The sequence below is a fragment of the Odocoileus virginianus genome, chromosome 6, assembly GCF_023699985.2.
Source record: "Odocoileus virginianus isolate 20LAN1187 ecotype Illinois chromosome 6, Ovbor_1.2, whole genome shotgun sequence".
Taxonomy (NCBI): Eukaryota; Metazoa; Chordata; class Mammalia; order Artiodactyla; family Cervidae; genus Odocoileus; species Odocoileus virginianus.
The window spans coordinates 11,837,175-11,852,983 of NC_069679.1; the positions used below are offsets into that span (position 1 = coordinate 11,837,175).

General features: G+C 42.7%; 1 protein-coding gene across 2 annotated transcripts in view; it reads left to right on the forward strand.

The window, feature by feature from the left end:
• The window catches only part of THSD4 (thrombospondin type 1 domain containing 4), a 624,907-nt gene that overhangs the window by 584,575 nt on the left and 24,523 nt on the right, over positions 1 to 15,809 (forward strand). For both annotated transcript variants that reach the window (XM_070468752.1, XM_070468753.1), the window contains 2 exons: positions 9,527 to 9,702; positions 12,115 to 12,211. In XM_070468752.1, the coding sequence (XP_070324853.1) occupies positions 9,527 to 9,702; positions 12,115 to 12,211 (273 nt within the window). The remainder of the gene's footprint in view (positions 1 to 9,526; positions 9,703 to 12,114; positions 12,212 to 15,809) is intronic.

Sequence of the window (15,809 nt, forward strand, 5' to 3'; positions counted from 1 at the left end):
TATCCATGGGATTCTCCAGGCAAGATTACTGGAGTAGGTTGCTGTGTCCTCCTCCAGAGGATCTTCCCAACCCAGGTATTGAACCTGTGTCTCTTACATCTACCTGCATTGGCAGGTGGGTTCTTTACCACTAGCACCATATGGGAAGCCTGAGTATTTACTAAGAATGGGTAAATGCTTAGTAAGTACTCACTCTCTTATGTAAGCACTTATGTAAGCCAGCAACTTCACACATTTACACTGTCCCTAAACTTACAAGTATTTAATTTAATGTCCATACTCCAGTTTTGTCAGTTGATCTCATGGTGTCATTACAGCACTTTTCTTCCTCTAGTTCAGGAGCCAGTCTAAGTTAGGTAATACAATTTGTTGACATTTCTCTCTCTCCTCAGTTAATCTGTAATGTTTCCACAGACTTTGTCTTTTGTCATATTGACATTTTTTAAAAATACAGTTGTTGTCATTCAGTCACTCAGTCCAGTCCAATTCTTTGTGACCCAGTGAACTGCAGCACACCAGGCTTCCCTGGCCTTCACTTCCCTATCCTAGAATTTGCTCAAACTCATGTTCATTGAGTCATGATGGTGATGCCATCCAACCATCTCATCCTCTGTCATCCCCTTCTCCTCCTGCCTTCAATCTTTCCCAGCACCAGGGTCTTTTCCAATGAGTCAGTTCTTCGCATCAAGTGGCCAAAATATTGGAGCTCCAGCTTGAGCATCAGTCCTCCACTTTAAAAAAATAAAACATTCCTCGCTGTCTGCTGTTTCTCGTGCGTAGATGAAAGTTACACCCACTCAGCTGAGCACTGGGTTGGGCGTGGCTTGTCCTTTGCAAGGTCCACGTCAGGAGACCCACAGTGTCCACCTTTTCTCACTGGTGCTGCTCGTTTTGATCACCTGGTAGACTGCTGCCCCATTTCTGCACTGGATAATTATCCTTCTCTTTCTCCCTTGCAACTGATAAGCAGTCTGAGGGACTGACAAGACCACTGGAATATATTGCTCCATATCAGAATTTCCCCCCAAAGTTCAGTGTGGATTGATGATTTTTGGCTGATCCAATATTTACCATGATGAACAAATTGCAAAATGATTTTCCAACTCCATCACTCTCTCCGTATTTACCAGTCGGCCCTTGAAATCTCTCATCAGCATGAGCCCTCCCTTCTCCTCTGCATATTTATTTATCTATATATTATTGGTATGAACTCATGAATTTCCTTTTTTTCCAATAATTTATTATTCATTACCATATTTATTTGGGTGCTCAAACAGCCTCAGATGTCGCTAGTAGGAGGCCCTTCAGAGTGACTCCTGTATCCTTGTAACAAGTCCCCAGTTTTGTGAACACTTCCTTACTTCCAGGTTTATCTTGTACCTTCCCTGCCCTATCCCTGGTACTAGTCATTTCTCCCAAAAAAAGACACCTTTTCATGGAGAGTGGCATAAGAGAACAAGATTAAGTTTGCAAGGTATGCTTATTGCTAGTGGGTTGTCTCTGCTTCTTAGCCCTCTTAGCAGACAGAGCTAGGAAATATACGCATGTGTGTATATACATGCAGGCTTCCCTGGAGGCTCAGTGGTAAGGAATCCACCTGTCAAGGCAGCAGACACAGGTTCAGATCCCTGGGTCGGAAAGATCCCCTGGAGAAGGAAATGGCAACCCACTCCAGTATTCTTGCCTGGGAAATCCCATGGACAGAGGAGTCTGGTGGGCTGCAGTCCATGGGGTCTCAAAGAGTTAGCCACAACTTAGCAAGTAAACAACAACAACAATATATATTCATACACGTGATAAAAATACACATGCATGCATATATATTTTTGTACATATGCACACACACTTATATATACATGATTTCAAAATCATTAATTCATGCTTTTATCACAAATTAATTTTTAATTAATTTTTATTGGCATATAGTTGCCTTACAATACTGTGTTAGCTTCTGCTGTATAGCAAAGTGAATCAGCCACACCTACACAAATAACCCCTTTTTTGCACTTTTATCTCAAATTTAAATCCATCCCCACAAGGTTCTATGCTGCCTTCCCCCATCCCATATGTATATGTCTCCTTTCCACAGGGTGATCCCTGGCTCCCAACATTAAGCCCAGCCATCTTGGAGAAATGTTTGATAGTGCCTATTGCAACTAAACATGCATATACCTATAATCCAACAATTCTGCTTCTGGGTATATTCCCAACAGAGATAAGGACTTATGTCCACCAAAAGCATAATGTTTGCAGCAGCTTTATGCATAAGAGCCAAAAACTGGAAATACACCAAAAGTCAATCAATAATAGAAAAGCACATATTTATACAATAATAAAATGCTGTGAAAAAGAATGAAACTCCTGATAAACGCAACAAAGTGGATGAATCTCGTGGACATCAAGTTAAGTAAAAGATGTTCAATGTGAAAGAGGATGTATGATATTATTCCATTTATGTGAAATTCAAAACCAGGGAAAGTATGACTCTAGAAAGCAGAGTAGTGGCAACCGCTAAGATTTGTGAGGATGGGATAATGATTCTGAGGGGGCAGGAAGGATCCGTTTGCAGGAGCTGGGTTGTTCTGCATCTTTATCCAGGTAGCAGTAACACAGGCACAATACAAATACAAAAAAGTTATCAAGCTATAATTTAAATATTTTACTATATGCAAGTTACATCCTATTTTTTTTTAACTTAATACAGCTATAAATTGAGCAGCCAGTGCAATTAACTCAACTGAGATGACTTAATCAGGCCAATTCCACATGTGTTCAGGAAATGACAACTGCATCAGAACTTAATCATCTGCCTGGCAACTACTGCTTTTCTCTTGTAATACACATCCCATGTCAGTAATGGGAAAGATTGTACATCCAAGGATTTAACAGTACAGTTCATGGGTTTCTTCAGTGTCTTGATTTAATTTTTTGTTGAGTTGAATTGGACTGTCTTATACACACCCCAAGGGTTAGTCACAATCCAAACCTTTAATGGTTTATGCTTTGTGTGTAAAGTCACTTGATAATAGGCATCCTCTGGGGTTGATTACTGGTAACTTGAAATTCGTGGGAAAAGCCAGCTCCTAGAATCCTAAATGCTCGAAGGAGGGCATTGTGAGCTTCAATGGTAGGGTGGAATGAACGTAGGTTTCAAGCCCCAGACTGGCCCTTTTGCTACCCTCAGTGTCAGCCCTGTTGCCCAGGCCAAGCTGGTGTATAAGACGTGAAACCATTCCTCCTTTGATGAAGACATCTTCTCTTTTGATCAGGACTGAAAAATAAGAGATGGGAAGGTGCTTCTCCAGCTTTAAGTGCACCACAGCCGCCTGGACAGCTTGCTAAGCCTGAGGGCCGGACCCCACCCATGCTTCTCATTCAGCCAGCCTGAGCCAACACATCTCCCAGCTTCCAGGGGATGCTAATGCTGCTGGCCCAAGGACCACACTCTGAGAATTACTGCCATAATTGCAGTGAATGTGGAATTAGAGCATCAGAGTTCAAATCCTGAACTTAACCTAATAGTCTGTGACCGTGAGCAAGGAACTTAATCTCTCTGAACCTGTTTTCTCATTTGGATGATAAAGACAGTTTGTGTCCTGCTTGCCCTATAGGATTGGCATTCATATTTTGTGAGTTCATTTGTGTTTTGAAAACCATAAATCATTAGACCAAAGGTTCTTCACTTTTTTGTGCCTTGGACTCCCTTGGCAGTCTATGGATACTAGCTCAGAATACTCTTTTTAAATCTATAAAATAAGATACAGGGGAAAAAAGGAAACCATTATAATTAATTAAAATTATAAAAATATTTTAGAAAAATAATTTGTAATATACATAGTGATGTGCTTCTTTGACATTAAAATACATAATCTCGTGGAGGGTTTTCCAATAATTACTATAATTCCAGAATAGTGGTGAGTTTTTAAACAATATTTCAAAATATTTGTAACATCTATAATGTCATATGAATACATGAGTGACTTCTATCAGTGACAAACTCACAGTATTGCTAATACTATTATGGTCTGTTGCCTATATTTATAATAGAAGGAATGCTAAGTTTCAGTTGGGGGTTAGTGAAAATAAAGATGCAAAAGACAGACCCCTCCGAGGTGGTCCTTGTGAAATGAGTAATTGTATTCCATTTTCAGGGTATCTAGCTTGGGTAACATACTCTGAGACTCACTTGGGCTGGCGCCCATATGTGGGCTTCTATGGAAGCTCATGGACCAGAAGTGGCAGGACTCTATCAGAGCAGCAGTGCCAGTGATGATCTCTTAACCCTTGAGTTTGTTGTGCTGCTTCCATAATGGCTTCTAAGAATTAGTGAAGTATTAAAAAGCTTTGAGGAACTTGTTAGTAGGAGAATCACAGTGATCTATTGCTGTAATTGATCATGGAGCCAGTGTTTGGGTCATCAACAGTGGGCATTAAGATGGTGGGATGAGGTGTATGAGAAGCAGGGCATGGATATATTAACAATTTGTACATGAACCTTGGAGAAGGGCATTGTTGATGCAGAGAGTTTAGGCCAAAAATTATATGCCCAGCATTGACAATTTAAGCTGGAATAGGGATGGGGAATACATGTAAATCCATGGCTGATTCATGTCAATGTATGGCAAAAACCACTACAATATTGTAATTAGTCTCAAACTAATAAAAATAAATGGAAAAAGAAAAAAGAAACTGGAATAAAACCCAAATGTCCAACAAGAGTGGAGATTTCCTCTTATTGACTTAGTTGTGAGGGTGCCTTTCAGACAGACTTTGCCAAATCTGACCTCAGTGAACATACATACGCACTAGCAAAAGCCATGAGTCACCTGCACCTTTTTGTGAGTTAGTTCTGGACACCATTAATATCCCTGGAGCTGCTTACAAGTACAGATATTGTAGATGCAGCTGTTTTCAATATGTCAGGCCAGATGGGGGGCTAGTTTTGGACCTGTTTCAGAAGCTAACCTCTGGGCATATGGTATTAGGACCATGTTTGCAAAAAATCTGGTGTTGCTTTTTTTAAAAGTGTTTTGCTAATCTATGGTTAAAAATTCATCTAAACCCTTTGTGAGAATCCATGGATAACAGTTGTTTAGTCGCTAAGTTGTATCCGACTCTTTTGTGACCCCACAGACTATAGCCCACCAGTCTCTTCTATCCATGGGATTTTCCAGGCAAGAATACTGGAATGGGTTGCCATTTCATTCTCCAGGGGATCTTGCCTACTCAAGGATCAAACCCAGGTCTCCTGAATTGGCAAGTGGATTCTTTACTGCTGAGTCACCAGGGGAGCCCCCAAGGATAACAGTAGTAGATGCTAAAATGATTCAGGGTCCCAGTGTTTAATTTCCTAGGGGGGTCTTTGCCATACTTCAAATGGTTCTTTAATGGGCTTTTTGGTTTCCAGATAATAACCTCTTCTATAATACTGCCATTAAAAGCAATAAAATCTTAGCCAGAACCTACCTCAATTCTAAGCTTTTGATGCTCCAAATTGGGTTTTAAGCACAAGCTGTAAAAGGGGGGGGGGGGGAATATTTTATTTCTGCTTATACCATGTCCTTTATATTAATTTAAAATTTTTAAGCTTTAAAGAAAATAATATATGCATGTGGTAAAACAAATTTTAAATGGTAGTAAAAGGATATAAAGTGGGAAGTAAATGTTTCCCTTCTTATCTCCCATCCCAACCTAAACCCCCATTCCTTTCCCCAAATGTTAATTGTTTTAGACTGTCTTGCCCTAAAATGTTTTATGTGTGTGCCTACATGTTTTTTTTTAATGTGTATATTTTTATTTTAAAGTGTATAACAAATGAGACCATACCAAATGGACTGTTTTGTATTTTTGTCTCATTTTAAAATGTATCACAGAGTTCATTTCATACCCACAGACCTGCCTCATTGTTTTTAGGGCCATGTGATATTCCATTGCATGGTTATCCAAGATGACAATTTACTTAAGTAATCCTCTATTAATGGATATTAAGGTTGGTTTGAGTTTTTCTCAGTTTAAAACAATCTGCAGAGAATATCCTTATTAAAAAACACTTCTGTATACTTACAGAAGGATATCTGTCAAGTAGTTTCCTAGAAGAATAATTCTCAGGTCAAGAGTGTGGGCATTTAAACCCATTGTGAGGGGGAGAGGATGGGGAGGAGGGGCATTTAGCCCCATATTCTTGACCTGAGAATAATTAGTAACCAGACTGCCTTCCAAGGTTGAATCAGTTTACACTCCCACCAACAGTGTGGAAATGCATGGATAACAGTTGTTGTTTAGTTGCTAAGTTGTATTCAACCCTTTTGTGACCCTATGGACTATATCCTGCCAGGCTCCTCTGTCCATGGGATTTTCCGGGCAAGAATACCAGAGTGGATTGCCATTTCCTTCTCCAGGGGATCCTCCTGACCCAGGGATCAAACCTGCGTCTCCTGCATTGGCAGGCAGATTCTTTACTGCAGAGTTCCAAGGAAGCTTCCTTAGCCATAAAAAAATGAAATTATTCCATTTGCAGCAACATGAATGGACCTAGAGAATATGAGGCTTAGTGAAATAAGTCAGAGAGAGAAAAACACTGTATGATATCACTTATATGTGGAGTCTAACAAATAATATAAATGAATGCATATGCAAAACAGAAATGGACTCACAGGTGTAGAAAACAAGCTAGTGGTTACAAGGGGAAGTGGAAAGGGAGTGTAATCTGTAAAAATACTGAATCATTGTGCAGTAGAACCTGAAATTAACCTAATATTGTAAATCAACTATACTTCAGTTTAAAAAGAAATATTGGAAGAGGTCAAGAATGAGTTCAGACCTACACATCTGAGGGATGTTGTCAAATAGGTAATTAGGTATACAAGTCTGGAACTAGGGAGCTCCCTGGAGGTCCAGTGGTTAGGACTCCACACTCTCATTGCTGAGGGCCTAGGTTTGATTCCTGGTCAGGGAACTAAAATCCCACAAGCTTAGGACCAGAGGAAAATACTGAATTGAAGACATAAATATCAAAGTCACTGGGATATAGTAATTGAAGCCATGGGCATAGATGCAATCGCCCAAGAAAGGAATGCAACACCCAAACCAAATCTGAAGTCTTAAGGAACACTAACATTTAATGGCCAAGTAGAAAAAGATGAGAAAAAGGAAAGAACAGATGCACAGCATGAGAGCAGGAGGAAAGCCAGTTGAATGAGGTGTCCCAGAAACCAGTGAAAAAAGACTTCAAATAGGATGGAGCAGCCAGTAATGCCAAATGCTGCCAAGACATCCAATAAGAGGAAGGCTGAAAGTGCCCACTGGATTTGGCAACATGGAGGTCCTGGTGACATTCACTTGAATTGTTTCAGTGAAATAACGGGAACAAGAGCCAGATTGGAGATGACTGAGAAGTGAATGGGAAGTGAGAATACAGTGACCCTATATGGACCACTCTCAAGAACTATGGTTTTGAGAGAAAATAGCCCAAACCTGTTCATCCTCAGTGTCAACTCTTGACTCTTCTTTGCCACTCAGTAAGCTGAAGTGATTTTCTAGCTTGGTGTTCGATGTTCCACAGCTGTGATCTCCCAGGAGCCATGGTAGTGAGCCAGCTAGGGATAGCATCTTTGGGGGGTGGGAGGCACGGGTCACCTCAGCCTTGGGGGTTCTTCCACTCCTGCAAGCAGCTTCTGACTCTGCAGGCCTGGGAAGGCCCATTGTAGAAAACACTGCTAAACTGGCTTTAAGAAACAAAGAGTCTTTATGCTTTAGAGAGATCTACTAAAAAATGTCCCTAGAGCAGGAAATGGCAACCCCCTTTCCACTGTTCTTGCCTGGAGAATCCCATGGACAGAGGAGCCTGGCAGGCTACCGTCCATGGGGTCACAGGAGTTGGACATGACTTAGTGACTAAACCACCACCACCACTGAAAAATGTAAAGATAACGTCTGGCATTGGGAAAGCAAAACAAGCTAAGGCAGGCGTGATCATTGTTGAAGCTGGGTGATGGAGTGAGTACATGGAGGCTTATTATACCTTTCTCACTCCTTTTGTTCATGTGCAAATTTTTTCATAATACATTGTAAAAAAGTATTAAGTTTAGTAACTACAAATTGAAAGTACACAGAACCAGTGCCACCACAGGCCTACCATTGACCATGTCACTTAGAGCATGATTTCCTTTGGGGCTTCCCTTGTGTTTCAGTATTTAAGAATCTGCCCTGCAATGCAGGGGACATGGGTTTGATCCCTGGGCAGGCAACTAAAGATCCCACATTTCATGGGTCAGCTGAGCCACGTGCCACAATAGAAGATCTTGTGTGCCACAGCTAAGACCCAACACAGTCAAATAAGTAAATAAATATTTTTAAAAAAAGAAGAATAGGATCTCCTTTAAATCCAATTTTCCTTTGGCCTGGGGGGTGGTGGTGGTATCCAGGTACCAAATGTGTGAGGGGGGAAAATGTGTCCTTGTTTCTCTCAGTAACCATAGAATCTTGTTCCTTGCCCCTCTTCTCCTTTATTACCTCCGTCCTGAGTGTGGACTCCAAGTCATAGTTCTGTCACCCATCTCTGAACTTGAACAAGTTCCCTCTCAGACGTGCTCTGAAAAATGATGCTGCGCACCTGCTTAGCAATGTTGTGACGATCCATTCTGACGGTGTACGTGGGACTAGTTCACAGTGCCCATCCTTAGAAGGCTGCAGAAGGCAGGAAATATACATGAGTGGAGGTGACCAAGGAGGAGAAAATCATATGACCCTCCTAGCCCATCTTCAGTTTTGCCACTTTTAGTAGACATACAGGTAGGAAGAATTGTAAGAAAAGTTCTATTCAGTAAGAAAAAATAATAATTCAAGCATGATGCATAATCTATATTCATGAGTCAATGGGTAATAAACTGAGACTTAGCTGCAGTGTTGGGGAGTATTAAGGAGCGGTGGGGAGAAGGACAGTCAGAGCATGCAGGCCCTGTCTAACAGAGGTGGTCCTCCCAGCTCCATGATTTCTGCCATGACAGAACATGGAGCCGAGGTTAGCAAGAGAAGCTAGAGCTCTAAACTTTTTATGTGAAATCTCCCAATTCTTAAATTTGGGTTCAATATTTTTGGAAATAAAAACACTATAATGGCCAAATTAAGCTCATTTGTGAGCCAAAATCAGCTCATGAGCTGACAGTGTGCGACCTCTCACCTTTAGATAATGGGGTAGAATACAGTTTCTGTTCCCCCTTCCTTTTGTCTTTCACCTGTAAGGTTCTCCTTTTTCATGCATTTTCCATGTCCTTCTCTCCTAACCTCTCCCACCGTTCCTTTCTAGACTAAGTCCAAGAGGTAGAAAGAGTTGAAGTCAGTTGAAGGAGTGACGAGGCCCAATGGGATGTGATCTAGATGCCTCATCCTGCCCCACGGCCTAGGCCAGTGCCCCACACATAGTGGATGAAGCAACAAACTTGATGAGTGAATCAGCCAGCCACCAGGGGTCAGTCAGCTTCTTGTGCGCACCTGGGCTCACCCAGGACTGTCTCATTTTTCTCAACAGCCTTGCGAAGTCGTTCTGGCCGCTCCATCATCAATGGGAACTGGGCAATTGACCGGCCCGGAAAATACGAGGGCGGAGGGACCATGTTCACGTACAAGCGTCCAAATGAGATTTCGAGCACTGCCGGAGAGTCCTTTCTGGCCGAAGGTCCCACTAATGAGATCTTGGATGTTTATGTGAGTTTGAACTATTGCCTTTGTGTCTTCTTGCTTCTCAGGACCACACTTTAGAAAACTTAAACAACAAAGGTTGCCCCGGCTCAATAAGATCATTTGAGTGGCGCCTTTTGGGGTACCCTTACATGCTTGGTGCTCATCTTTGCCACTCACCTCCAAATGTACCCAGTTCATAGAAACCATAAACTCTCCCAGATGCCTATTACCCTCAGCGTTTACTGACCCAGTAAAACCAATTTTACTTGTTGAATCAAATCAGAGGCAAAACATATCCTTTATTTCATGAGCATTGGATCTCCTCCAGGCACTTTCCTCCTATGCTAATTTGGCGTGTTTTCTTTTTATGGCAAAAGAAAGCAAATGCCTAAAGCAAGACAAGACCACTCACAGTTCCCAGCCCTCTTCAAACTCGATTAAAGCAAGTGAAGAAACAAGAACTCCAGAGTCCTCTGCATGACACAGTAAAGCTTGGAGTAACAATATAGAGATTTACTAGAGGTTCCCTGCTTCCCAGAAGACAGCACTTTGATTTCTTTTACAAGAAACTAAAAGTATTAAGTTGCCCCAGAGTTAAAAATGGTCTTTATTTTTATAAGAAACCACTAGAATCCAAGCTTCTTAAAAAAGATCAGGAAATAAAAGGGGACCGGAAATAAAAGCTCAAAATCAAAGTTTTGATAAAACGGAATGAGCTCACCCATCAATATATATTCTCTCACCATCTCCAGAGTCACACTGGTGTACCTGATACTTGCTGAGTTTGAGTTTTATAAATACTACTTGTCCAACTATACAGTTACATGTTCATTCCCTTTGGGCCGAGTGGCTCATGGATTAGAAACAACAAAGGAAGCCTTGTTATAACTCATTCTGAATATTTTTTAATAGACTGTCCAGTGGTTGTTGGACTCTGGGTAAGTTTCAAATGGCATCGGGGTAAAAACTCAGGTTGTTAAAGGCCTACTGTGGGTGGTCTGGAATGTGGTGGCCAATAATAATTTCATAAATGGGACAAAGTTTGCACTGGCAGAACGTTCACATAGAAGCACAGAAGAATGGGGAAGGATTTCCAGGCCCAGAATGAGTGTCAGATTGTGTGAAAAGAGAAGTGAGGGAATTGGGAGTGGATCGTGGGGACCTGTGGTCACGCCACCATGTCTCTCAGGGATTCTCTGCTCCCCACGTGGTTCCTAGATGGGAGGGGCCCCAGGGTTCTCCTGGCTGCCTTCCCCTGGGTGATTTAGAGTCAGGAAGCCCCGTTTCACATGTAGGGAAAGGGTGAGGCCTGATGGCATAAATGGACGGAGCAGATACCCTCATGGACCGAACAGGACCCACCCTTGCAGGGTGACTCAGAGAACGCCTCTAGCTAATAGGACCTCAGAGATCAGCTGTGATTCTAACCTCCTGCCTCTCCAGATGAAGAAATCAGAGGCTATGAGATTGAGGGACTTGCTCCAGGTGACATGGCTGGCCATCAGGAGAACCCCTTTATAAAGCAGTAGAGATGGAAACATCAAAACATGACCCTGTCTCCTTGCCCGGCTCATATTTTCACTTCAGATTCCTGTTCAACTGCTTTCTTTAGCCCACCACCCTGCTTCCCACCAGGAAAGCCATGGGTACAAAGGATGTTGTGCTCCAAAGCCAATAGGAAGGGAATTAGTCCACCACTGTGTACTGGCTTGCTTTGTATTCTTGTCCCAGACAGTGTTTAATTGCTGGCTTCCATGGCCCTGTGCAGCTTTTATCATGGGTTTCTGAGAGAATAGGACCCAGGAGACACTTCCCTTATTTGGTACCTGTATTTCTCATCCCATCTCTCTGTGATTCTGGAGCTTTCCATGGATGAGAGGGGATGGGACCCAGAGACTCAGGAAGGGAGAGGGTTGGGGCAGACCTTCCTAAGCCAGGCTCATAAGCCTGGCAGAGGACTTCCGAGGAACCTGGAAGAGCTCCTGCCGGCACTGCCGGAAGTCTGGCCCTTTCTTCATGACTCTGTCTCGCCACCTAGTGTTCAAACAGTGTCTCTGTAGTGTAAACCCAAGTGTCTTACTGACATTTTGAGATCTGTGCACAAAATCTAAGTCATGGAGAAGATGGCAGGAAGCCAACAGAAAGGTCCGCTACCATCGCGCCCATCTTTCCATTTGGAACTTATAAAATCGTGACTTTCAGCCTAGTTTTCTTCCGAATCCCTCAAAGACTATGTCCTTCATTCTTCAAAAGCAAATAGCAAAAGGCCATCTGAAAATAGCTTTCATTTAGTCTGTCACTGGCCCACTATTAATATTAGATGTAAATCAATCCACTTATTTATAGTTAATGCCACTTACACCATTGAGGCCAGGGTCAGCTGGAAAGGAATGTTCCTGTGTCCCAGTGCAGTGACATTGACCTCTGTGTTGTCAGATGATACACCAGCAGCCTAACCCAGGAGTCCACTACGAGTACGTTATCATGGGGAACAACGCCATCAGCCCACAGGTGCCACCTCACAGGAGACCAGGTAAAACTTCTTGTTTTGCGGCCAATCACTCCAGATCATTTCCCTTTAAAGCCCTGTCTCTCTTCGTCTTGTATATCTGCCCTCTGTCTCTTACTTAACACAGCGAAAATTCATGGACACATATTTCAGAGTCAATGGGCCTCGGTATCAGAGGATGCTTCAGCATTTGCCTGAACTTTCTCTGAGAGTGTTTCGTTCACTTGATTTAAAAATGAAGTGAACAGAGCTTCCTTGGTGGTACAATGGATAAGACTCCGCCTGCCACTGCAGACTGGGGACATGGGTTTGATCCCTGATCCAGGAAGATCCCACATGTCATGGAGCAGTGGAGCCCATTGCTATAAAGCCCAGGAGCCACAAGAGAAGCTCTCACAATAAGAAGCCCACACACTGCAACTGGAGAGGAGCCCGCACCAGCAGCAAAGACCTAGTGCAGCCAAAAATAAAATTAATTCAGGTTTTTTTTTAACTGAAAAAAAAAAAAAACCAAAGTGAACATTCTCAGCCTGCCTTTCGGTTCAACATCTTGAATTGTCTTATGTATTAGTTTCCTATTGCTGCTGTAACAGGTGACCTCAAACTGAGGGCCATAAAACAATAACAAATTTACTATCCTATAGTTCTTGGAGGTCAAAAGCCCAAAATGGGTTTTGCTGGGCAGAAATCAAGGTGTTGGTGAGCTATGCATCCGCTGCAAGCTCTGAGAGAGAATCAGTTTCCTTGCCCTTTTCAAATTCAAAAGGCCACTTTCGTTCCTTGGTTCGTGGCCCCTTCTTCCATCTTCAGAGCCAGCCAAGTAACACCTTTAGATCTCTCTCTGCCCCTGACCGTATTCTGCCATCACATCTCCTCCTCTGACTCTCACCCTCCTGCCTCTTTCTTATAAGGACCCTTCTGGTTACATTGAGCTCAGCCAGATAAATCTCTCCACCTCAAAACCCAGGATAGCTTAATTATATCTGCAAAATCCCTTTTGCCACATTAAACTAACACATCCCAAGTTCCAGGGACTAGGACCCAGACACCTTCAGAGGGCCATTGTTTTGTCTACCACACGCCTTTTCTCTTGGTCCCCTTCTGCTTCCACTAACACGGCTTTGACCTATAAGAAAAGCATCATGGGCTCGCATCTAACAATTGACCTCTTCCCTATGAGCTCTGCTGAGAGACAGAGCTGGCAGCTCTCCTTGGCTGCTGCTGGATGCGTCACAGCCCCTGGCTGATACTTCGTCACCAAATGGTGATGGAGCCTACCACCCAAACGGAGACTGTCTTTTCTATCTTTCAAACAGAAAGGTCTGCAGAAACATTCATAATAATCGCTCACACAGACTGAGTCCTCACTATGTGCCAGACACTGCTGAGCCCTTCATATAGACTAACTCATCAATTCTCACAAGTGTGCTCAGAGAAAGGAGCTATTATTAGCCCCATTTTAAGAGTAAGGAAATAGAAGCTTAGAGAGACTGAGTTACTTGTGCACATCCTGGACCTCAGGCCAGTCTGGGTCACTAGCCCCTGTGCTTGTTATACTGCCTAGAGGTGACCTGGTCCAACGTCTGTCCTAGGAAGTGAAGGGACAGACCTGAGACCCCATCCATCCATCCTTCCCTGGGCTGCTGATTGGATAATCAGGTCGTCTGTCCCAGATGGAGGAGGAGTCACGTGGGCTGCCTGGAGACAACAGCCTGGTGTTTGCCTGGCATGTGGGGTACATGTGTTGTCCAAACTGCAAGTCAGCACACTCAGCCTGAAAGTATTTTTAAGCCATTTCCAGGAGCAATATACAGCCTGAGAAAACAAGTTCAGATGGCAAAATATTGAGATTGCTGATACTGACTTATAGGGGCAATTGGATAGACTATTTGAAATCATATAGGATGATGGTGATTGATAGCAAGCTTAATGGGTCTCAGCTAATGGGTGGCATGTGGTCCTGGGATCAGCTGCCTGGGACAGAGCAGGCCAGAAGAGCTCAGCCATAAAACACTGAGGAGGAGAGGCAATCTGGACCAGGCTTCATCCTCCATATCAATAGAGACAGGAGGCCAGAGCTTGAATTCAACTCTACCACTTTTTTTTGGTGTGCATCTTCATGCAAGAAAGTAACTTCTCTGAACGCATTCACAATCCACAGAATAGAAAGGAAGAAAATGTACATTCAAAGGCTTTATTTAGGAGGGGAAAGGTATTGAATGGATTAGGTGTCTATCCTAGCACAGTGCCCAGGGCATATAAGACACATAAAAGATCTTAAAAGGTTTTATCTGATAACATTTGGACAGCCTTATTTATATCAATGATATATACTGGTCTTGATTCTATTAGTTTAATTTGCATATAGTATTTTAAACCAAGAAGTATTTTAAGTAGCCAACTAAATAAGAAAGTGCTGATGAAAGAGGAGAGAAAGCTCTAAGTTTTAACTGCATTTTATAGTAACCCTAGAATTTGCCTCCTTATTTGATATTAAACTAATGAATGCTTGAACACTATTCAATCAAAATAGAAATACGTAAAGTAAAATGCAACGGCTCCACAATTGCCAAAACTTGAAAGCAACCAAGATGTCTTTCAGTAAGTGAATTTGGATAAAGGGACTGTGGCACATCCAGACAATGGAATATTATCCAGCGCTAAAAAGAAATGAGCTATCAAGCCAGGAAAAGACATGTATGAACCTTAACTGCATATTACTAAGTGAAAGAAGCCAATCTGAAAAGTCTGCATACTATATGGTTCCAAGTATGTGTGTGTGACTGTCTGCAAAAGATATAACTATGGAGACAGTAAACAGATCAATGGTTTCCAGGGATTACAAGGGAGGGAGGGATAAATAGGCAGAGCATAGAGGATTTCAGGGCAGCAAAACTGTTTTGTGTGATACTGCAGTGGTTGATAGATGTCACACATTTGTCAAAACCCACAAAATGTAAAACACCAAGAGTGAACCCTAATGTAATCTGTGGACTTTGGCTATGTCGAGTGTAGGTTCATCAGTTTTAACAAATGTACCACTCTGATGTGGGATGTTGATGGGGGAGGCTGTGCATTTGTGGGGGCAGGAGAAAGAAGGGAACTCTCTGCACTTCCTACTCAGTTTTGCTGTGAACCTAAAACTGCTTGCCGTGCTGAGCCAGGTCAATTCAGTCGTGTCCAACTCTTTGCAATCCTGTGGACTGTAGCCTTCCAGGCTCCTCTGTCCATGGGATTCTCCAGGCAAGAATACTGGAGTGGGTTGCCATGGCTTCCTCCAGGGATCTTCCCAACCCAGGGATTGAATTCGTGTCTCCTACATCTCCTGCATTGGCAAGCGGGTTCTATGTGTGTACAATGTGTTTGTGCTCAGTCATGTCCAACTCTTTGCAACCCCGTGGACTGTAGCCCTCCAGGCTGCTCTGTCCATGGGAATTCTTCCTGACCCAGGGATCGAACCCATGTCTTCCTAGGTTGGGAAGATCACCTGGAGGAGGGCATGGCAACTATAGGTATATAGTTGGGCATATATACCTATATGTGTGTGTGTGTGTGTGTGTGTGTGTGTGTGTGTATAAAGTCTATTTATTAAAAAAAAAAAAAAAGGCAGTATTCCCAACCT